The sequence below is a fragment of the Saccostrea echinata genome, unplaced genomic scaffold (assembly GCF_033153115.1).
Source record: "Saccostrea echinata isolate AGI-Se365-2 ecotype Australia unplaced genomic scaffold, CSIRO_AGI_Sech_v1 ptg000016l, whole genome shotgun sequence".
In the NCBI taxonomy this organism is placed as follows: Eukaryota; Metazoa; Mollusca; class Bivalvia; order Ostreida; family Ostreidae; genus Saccostrea; species Saccostrea echinata.
Window position 1 is genome coordinate 661,904 of NW_026889765.1, and position 9,711 is coordinate 671,614.

The following is a 9,711-nucleotide window of genomic DNA, read 5'->3' on the forward strand; positions in this document are numbered from 1 at the left end:
CTCTTTTATGACAAAAATTCAGAAAAATGTAGTAAAATTGAAATTGACAAAAGTTCAAGCCAGAGGACATGTGATTTTTTTGTTGTTTGATTTCATGTTTCAAACATTCGAATTCGATAAATATAATAAAAATATGATTTATTTAAGGAATTTGGTAATCTAAAAAAACCTATATGTACATGTGAAAAGACTTCACTGGTTCAAAAGAGATCATTTTATGTTCTTATAATATGTTCTTTAAAACATTTTCTTAAAAAATTATCACTAATTTAGACATCATTGTAGACTAACATGTACATGTATGTCATTAAATGAAAAAGTTGATAATTGAAGGTTTCAATCTATTACCGAAAAACTGGGAATATCTGTACGTGACCCCGCAGAATGTAACATGCTGGATAACCAATTTGGGGGGGGGGGATTATTTATCAGAGTTTGAAATTACTCTAGTAAAAGATATGGATTGAATTTTTTATTTATTGCATCTTTTTTTCTTTTCTTTTTTTTTTTTTTAAAAAGAAAGAACATAACTGAGTGGAATTTAGGAAAAATGTGTACCTTTAAGCATTTTCATAATATTGAAAGACTTAGTGGATTTGATTTTTTTTAAATTATCTGCGATTACTGCAACTGATTCAAAAGTTATCAATAATTCAACATGAACAAAGAAAGGTAACTAAGTTATAATTTGTATACTTATTATTATTGTGGTCGACAGAGACATGCGCTAGCTATGATTATGAGTGCCCTCGAATCTCATTATTTTTTTCCATTGCTGATGCATGTGCGTGCGTGGGTATATTTGTTTTTAGGTGTATTATATCCAGACAGATGAAATATCTAACAAAAAAATACTGACCGAATCTTAACTTAATTGACGTTTTAAAAATGTCATATTTAAGCATGGCCGGCATTTCCAGGAATACTCAAATTAGTCTTGACAAATGACCAAATGTGAGTATTTGTATGATTTTTAACACCCTTAAGATACATGTACCTAGTTTTCCCCTTTGCTTAAAACGCGTTATAAAATTAAAGTATTACAAAATGAAATATGTGAAGATAAAAGATAACGAACAATGATCGATCTGGGAAAAAAATCTACAAAGTATATAGTTATGTAAACATGGTATAAAACACTACAGGTGTGATCAGGTGCCTAGGTGGAGTAAGCATCCCCTGTCGATCGGTCACACTAGCCATGAACCATATGTATTGAGCAGATAGACGGAATATTCCATAGTCAAATTTAGTATATAAAAGGTCTAACAATTGGTATAAAACACGTCAGCCAAAATTCAAACCCAAAATATGTTGTTTTGCTAACAAGATCGTTATAACGACCATAAAATGCTGACTTGAAACGAGGTTGTTGAAATCCATGTAACATTAACTTATCTGTCAGTAGTCTGCCTTGGTTTAAAAATTGATAAAACTCGAAGAATGCTCTTTAGAATGGAATAAGCTGGGAAACGTTAACTCCATATGCAGGTGATGGCGGATTATTACTACATAAATAAGGAAAGTTGAGGATTGAAGTGAAGTCATCTCGTTTGTCATACAACTTAATTGTTAGTTGGCCCTTATCGACTGTAGTCTAAAAAGGGGCATAATAAGTGCTCATCACAATTCCAACAGTTTCTTAGAAGACCTGGTCTCCGAAGACTACATAGATGTTGTCATTGAGGAACTCCTGCATCCTTTCAATATCAACTTCAGAGTACTTGTGTGTGGAATCAGAGTAACACAGTCATTTGCTGATAACCAATCACAAGATATGAAAATTTCCGAGATCCGCTTTTATTGAAGAAGCAGTTGTCCATGTTTCAAAAAGCCTCGTTTTTAATTTATCGTGAGGAATGGTCGCATAATTTGTAGAAAAGTCGTATGTTTGATGGTACTTACTTCTGAAAAAATTGGTAATTTTAAATTTTCTTAAAGTTCTTTTGAGTTTTTGAGAATCCATATCTGATTTACACCACTTTTAACCAAGTTTGTGGCTGAAATGTAAAAATACTAGTTTAAACAATTTTTTCAAGATATTATTTTAAAGTGCTTTATCATTGTTGTTTTTATTTCTATCGATTTAGTTTTTCTTGATCACAGCATAAATGCTGATTAAAGTTTGATAGTGCTAATTAATCAATGATGAAACATTTTCTTTCAATGAACACATAATTTGTTCTCGGTCAACATCACGAACTAAAAATGTTAAGATAATAATGATAGTAAGTACACTGCATTTGACAACAAAGAAAGTGAACAATTTCAACATTATCATGGGTCTTACTGACAACTTTTTTGTACAATCGTCATGCTTTTCCTTGGGCTAAATTTCTTTTATAGAAAAGCTTAACATTACGTATAATTATCGTACATTTACAGAGTTCCTACAGTCTACAGGTACTTTGATTGCGTAGACATAAAACCTTTTAGCCCAGCTTACAAGAAGTCTGGTCATTTTCCAAAGATGCTATAATAGAGTATTGCAAATGCTATTCCTCATTAAAATTTTCAAAACGAAATTCATTTAAGGCATAAGACAATATTTCTGATTTTTTTCTCTTCTAACAGACTTTGTACATGTGTAGGGGTGTTAACCCTTCTCTATACGTTTCCTTAAAATAAATGGTTTTCGTCATTTGAGCTTTTTGTATAAGTTATCTCATGATGGCAATATCCTGAACTTAATTTTCTTAAATGCTAGCTTCTTGATATAAATGATTTTTGATTGTTACATCGTTCTCTGATTTGTCATCATTTATCATACACAAAATAACAATCTGAGTATAATTATATCAGTATAATTTAGGAATTTTAGTAAATCCATTATGTATCTTTCCATAATCCTTATTTTGAAATTAAAATCCGGAAGAAATTTCTGTAATAGTAAACAGCTCTGCATTTGTCTTCGCAAAAAACTATGTGTTTAAAACTTTTGCAATTGAATAAGTTAATTAAAAAAGGTCAGTAAAACAAATATTATGTATACTTTGAATAAAATCCGGAGAGAGAGAATTCTTCTGCGTAGAAGTCTTCTGTTCTCAATCATAAGACCTTTTCAGATGTCAAAGAATTTTCCTTATCTAAGATGAAATTTATTCGAAGAAACCATTCACTTTCCATAAAACTTGTTTTATAATCCATATACTAGTATATCTACTCTAAACAAAACTGCAATCAAAGAAGATAAAAATAGTATTGACATAGAGTTTTTTTTTTTAAAAACATACGAATAATAAATTTAAAAACAAATCAATAATTTTAAGACTGAGATTTCTTTAAAAATTATATGTTAATTTGATAATTTCATATATATGTACATGTATTTAATATACATAGTAATCAAAATGAAAATACCAGCTGAATGAAAAGAATTAATCTTCAAAAAAAAATTACTCCTTGGTATGGATGATTGGCGAGAGAATTCAATAAGAAATTGTAAAATCAAGTTTTAAAACTTATTTTTATTTAAATTATTACCTGAGAAACAATAATTAACTATACTCATCGTCAACAATACTTCACACACTAACAGCTATATTAATACTTATCAGTATATGTATTTGCAGCATCGTGCTTTTTTCGTTATATTTTTTTTATTTTCAATGACAAGGAGGCAGAAAATATTTACAACTTTTTATCTATAATGTACAATGAAAAAAATACATACATGTGGTGGTAAAAAAAATGTGCACGATAACATTCATTAATTTGCAAGAATCTACAAATATAAAAGTAAAATCAATAAGAAAACAAAGAGGTTTTGTACCCAAAAAAAAAAAACACATTACAAAAACTTTATAAGTCATATAAACAAACAATAACAAATATCTTTAATTTAGTATCGGGAAAATAAAATACATGTATATACCATTTCAATAATAGGGGATGACCAGTGAAAAACACGGGATGAACAATAAGGCTAACAAACACACACGCACACAAGAATAAATAAATAAAGGACAAAAATATGTAGTAGTAAAAAATACATTTACTGTAAATTTTGAAAAAAAAAATGAATCAATGAGGGATATTTTTATCAATTGTTCAAGAAAGCATATAAAAGAAAGGATTATATTCGTTGTATATATTTTAAGATGTATTTATTCTACACCATTCTGTATATACACATATAAATTCATGGATCTTTTACTATATTACAAATTCTCTCGACCAGTAATGAAAACATTCAATGAATTTTTTCTTCTGTCACACTATAACTTGTCAACCACAAAAATCAAGACATTTAAAAACTACTGAGCATGAAAGATACATGTACATCAAATATATGCATGTTCTTTCGATTGTACATTATAGGTATGAAAAAATGTTTTCTTTGGCTTTTCTGAAATGTTCAACAAAATTTACGTTTCCAATCACATTTTAGAATAAAGAACACATGAAGCCGGATGAATTTCAGGTTGCCCAAAGAAAATGTCCCCAACAAAAACAACCACGATATGTGAATTCAATCAATCATTAATTTACTTCTCAAACATAATCATGAAATATTTATATATCGAAAACATTTTACTTTCATTGTACATTTCACCACATATACATGTATGTGTCAAACAAAACCACTTTGAGTTGGGTTCGTACTTTTCAACATTTAGGTATGTCGTTTACTGTATATTTCATTGCATATCGGTGTTTTTCTTTAAATTTGTCTTGAGAAGATATATTACTTTTTGAAAGTGAATGTAAGAATTACACAAAAAAAATAATGTATATTCCTGATTTTTAAAAAGAAAATAAAATTACAAATACATTACACTTTGTTAAGTTTTTGGAATGAGTACAGTTCAGATTCCAACCATAAATCTACATACATGTATCAAAACCCCTATCCTTAAAGTTGACAGAATTTAATTAGTTTACAGAAATACTAGCGTGAGAAAATTCAACACGAAAAACAAGGAAACGACACATGTTATTTTATTGGCTTTGTCAAAGACATTGGGGTCAAATTTGAAGCAGTTCTGTTTACCATCAATCACCTGGAAATTCTGGGCCTCACAGAAAGACGTACCATTTTGGTATTTAGCACCTATAAAGAGTACCAAATACGTACACATGTAATGAAACTCAAATACCCCTTACAAATACGGATGACAAATATGCCATTTTGTACTTTTTACATTTAACAGACAAAAAAAGGAAACAGTTCATTTTAGATAATTTACATACTTGTAATATTTTTAGTACTATATATCCATAAATAGACACACAAGGAGGCAAAACTGGGTTTTATCATGTGTGGAGATTACAAATATTTCTGTCTACATTTGGATTTTTTAACTGCATACAATATTCCCTCTCCACAAAACTGATGACATGGATTTCAAATCAACTTCCTTGTATGTTTCGTGTTACTTGTACATATAATTTATATTACAAACATCTATTAGGTTTATTCAAAATAAATGTCCTTTAGCAATTATGTCAAGAAAATATTTGTAAAATAATAAGTACAGTTAACTGAACGAATTAGCATTACCTATTCTTTTTCCGTCATAAAAAGCTCCTTGGCAATGGTGATAAACTGATTTACAAAAGTCCGTACAGACATGAACTTTTCTTTCTTCATCTCTGAAATAACAAAGGTTGGAAAATTAAAATACATAAATAATGAATTTTTCTCAGGAATTTAAACATATCTTATGCATTTTGTTTTTGTACTGCTAATCATAATTGTTTTTAAACATTAGTTTTTCATTGATATAAGTAAACCTTTTTCTTTGAAAACATTTATTAGATGTGGAATTTTCAAGTTAATAAAGAAGAATGAGGTTTCATACTTGTGATACCAGTGAACTTGGTCTGGTGCACAAAAATAACACATCATGTAGTTCAAGTGATTGGTGCAGTCTCGGGAGGCTCCATATAAAGGTGGCATTCCGGAGAAAACAGAGGTAACCTCTGTACGTTTACAGCAAGCTTTGGGGGCATACCACGTACAATTTATTAGTCCCTCAACTTCTACAGCAAATCTTTTATTTTCTAAAAAAAAAAATTTACACTGTTAATTATAACGGATTTATTTAATTTTTGCATGACTAGCAATATTGAAATTTGAACAACCATGACCAGTACATGGCTGAATAAGGCTTTCATATATATGTAGCACGTTCCATAGTTGCAGCATGGCCTTCACACTGCTTTTCCTCTCTAGCTCTATATACTGGATAATGCCAATCTCTTTGTAGTGACACATATTCTGCAAGTACATATACTATTTATTGTGGTGACATGCCACTCTTTCTTGTGATGAACCATGCCACTTTTCCTCATGTCATTCCACTCTAAGTGTATGAACCTTCCCATAGATTCTCATCACAAACTGCTACTCTTTCTTGTGCCATCCACTCTCTCTATATGAACCATGCCATTGCCCCCGATGATGAACTATGTCATTCTTACTTTTGTCACTTCACTCTTCATGTATAAACCATGCCATTCTCCCCATGGTCAGCCATGCCATGCTTCCTTTTTGTCATTCCACTCATTTTGTATGAACCATGACATTGCTCCTCATGATGAAACATGCCACTCTTCTCAGCTCATGTACAAATATACAATTCTTCATCATGGCGAAATACATGTATGTTATTCTTTATGTGGATTTAACCATACTACTCTACCTTGTGGAGAATAAAGCCATTCTCATCATGGTGAACTACATATACAATACTCTTTTGTATGATTAACCATGCCACTCTTCCTTCATTCTCAGCACGGTGTAACTACAATATTCTTTCGAATGATGAACCATGCCATTCTTCCTCATGAGTCATGTCAATGTGAAAGGTTAAGATAACAAACAGTGATCAATCTAGTAAAGAAACGAATCACGAACAGGACAAAAACACGAATCCCTGGAAACACCAGTCATGGGATGAAGTGCCCGGAAGGAGTAAAAATCCCTTGTCGACCCGGTCACCCGCCGTGAGTCCTATGTATTATGACTGTACACGGGGTAATCCGTAGTCAAATTTAACAATGAATGAACATATGGTATGAAACATGTCAGACAAAATACGATCCAAAGATAGAGATGCATTTGTCAAACAAGATCATTACAACGGCCTCAATCTAATTCAAGGTGATTCAAGCTACCCTTCATCATTTATTCTCATGACGTCTTAATCAATTCTTCATTTTTAACCATGTTACTTTCCCTCTCTCCAGATGATAAATCATAAATCTCTTCACGCTTCCTAATACAATTTCTCATCATAAACCATGTCCTCCTCTTTATGAATTGCATGTACATGTACGTCTATTTTTCATCGCAAAAAAATTTCTCTCTTCATCAAAAGGAGCCCATTGCTCTATTTCGTATCAGATAAACCATTCTTGCCACTATTCCTCATGATTCAGCCCACCACAGATACTTCTTACACTTTTCTTTATGATGAACAATGACATATTTCTTTATATAATAAAACAAGGGTCATTTCACTCTTCCATTATTTTTGTCCCCCGCTTTCTCTAAAATCGGGGAATATTAATTTGGGTCTGTCCGTCCGTCTTTCTGTCCTTCCGTCCATCTGCCATTCTGTTTGTGGATAACAATTTAGTTTCCTGACGATATCTCGAAATTTTGTATCATCACTCCCTATGACTTTAAGAAAAGGCCCCTATTGATTTTGAAGTTAAAAGGTAAAAGGCCACGTTCAAAAATTCATATATTGCATAACGTGTTTTCAGACTATTCAGGTAGTTTTCAGATGATAACTTACATGTATGTTCTCTTTGAGCTTTTGCAATGAAATCGTGAGGTGATGAATCCCTCTAACTGAAGAAAGACCTCTATTGGTGTGAAGGCCAAAAGGTCAAGGCCAAACGTTCTTTTTTTTCATCATCAACATTTTTTATATCTTCCACCCTCTTATTAATACCTTAAGTTGAGGACATAAATTCCTTGAATTAGCTTGTTGCCCGTGTTTTTGCAACATTTAAATGCAATATTTTAACGCTTTATAAATGCATGTTGCCTCCTTCAGGACAAATAAGGTCCTTTAAGCTCTCCTATAGATCCTTGTTCTTTCCGAAATACTATTTGGTATTTCAAATGTCTTCCACTTCTCCTGGGTTAAGTTTATTATACAGCCTTTCACTCCTGAAGCCTTACAATGTACATGTAGACATTAAGGCAAGAAAATTCGTTTCTGCATCTATTTTGACGATATGGCAAAGTATACATCCATCCACAATACTTTAATTCATGTTTAATTTGGACAACACACATTTACATGAAAGTCATTGATGATTTTTAAGTATACAGCTCAACAAAACTTTTGAAACTTAATATGCTTTCGTGAACTAATTAAATGCACATTTTGGAAATACATGTAAATAAATTGCTACTAAACAAAAATGCAAACAAAAGATATGATGAATTTTGCAATTTTATGATAGTTTTCATATTCATTGATGGTGTTTTATTTTCTGGTATTTGATAACTTCGCCTTTGCACGTATTACAGCCTTGATGCCACTAGGTTCGCTATGAATTAAGTTTGTACAGAACGTTCAGGGTTAGGGCATTGAGTACCATTCCCACTGAAATGTCCTCCACATGTTTTTTTTTATTTTTCAGTCATTGGCATGTTTTTTCCAAAGGCAACTCTGTTGCCCTGTAACAGTCCTGATTCAAAACTAAATAAAAACATTTTGGGTTCAATAAAAAATACCGGGCCTTACTCAAAACATACCTACAACTTTTGAATTAAGGACAAACATATAACAACTTGAGTCTTATTTATATAAGTAAAATGAACAAGTTTAACCGCATAGTTTTTAATTTTTTCCTTCAAAGTTTCATAATTGTGGAATTTGAAGTGACAAAATTTTTCATAGATTAATAAGGATGGTTGTAGAAAGGTAGAATTTTGAACATCCTAGAAGGTTTACAATTTCTTGATGTTTTAAAAATTATTATTTGCATCATTTCAACAAAAATAGGCCCAAAAATATATACCAATCCAGTCATCCATTTTTTGTATCATCTGCCCTTAAAAGATATATGAAAGGCACTCGTGGCTCAATTCCAAAGAAAACGTAGTATAACACTTACAGACTGTATTTCAGGACTGCAAACATCTCGAAAATAAGAGAAAGAAATCAATATAGTTGTATGCTGTGTTGAATGAAAAATCGAATGATCCTTACCAAAATATGTGCAAGGTTTCTTGTCATGGTTGCGTTCGATGTGAAATTCAATTACTGAATTTTCGGCGATCACCACGTCTGAAAAGGAAAGGACGAGAAATACGACCAGGCATTTCATTTTGAAGAACTCTTGCTGATGTAGCTATAAAAGCAGTATTTTAATCATACTGGCTGAGAACCCAGCATCTGTACCAAGAAAAATCAATATAGGAAACATGGATAGAGTAAATAAAAATAAAACGACGACGAGTCGGATTTCCGTCTTTATTTCAAGATTTTAAAATATCAAACAATATTAAAAATCATTATTTGTTTCAGATCTCCCTACCTTCCCGTGAAAAGATTCGCGTCTGGATAACTTGTTTTGAACGTCTATGAAAACAAACTTTTTGCGGAATCGTCAAAAAGTGTCATTAATTATAATATTGTAATAAATACGAAGAAATGTACATTGCGGACCCTTGAGACTTCCATTGATTTTATCAGTATTTTTTCCATAATGAATTAACTTTGCTAAAGCTCATGCATGACT

At 31.4% G+C, this 9,711-nt stretch overlaps 1 protein-coding gene across 1 annotated transcript; it reads right to left on the reverse strand.

The window, feature by feature from the left end:
• Positions 1 to 4,377: 4,377 nt before the first annotated feature.
• Positions 4,378 to 9,306, reverse strand: LOC133188783 (uncharacterized). Its single transcript, XM_061324269.1, has 4 exons — positions 9,180 to 9,306; positions 5,805 to 6,006; positions 5,504 to 5,595; positions 4,378 to 5,053 (listed from the first exon to the last, which is right to left on the reverse strand). Exons 1-4 carry the CDS (start codon positions 9,295 to 9,297, stop codon positions 4,881 to 4,883), a joined length of 585 nt encoding a protein of 194 aa, XP_061180253.1. The 5' UTR covers positions 9,298 to 9,306; the 3' UTR covers positions 4,378 to 4,880.
• Positions 9,307 to 9,711: the final 405 nt, after the last annotated feature.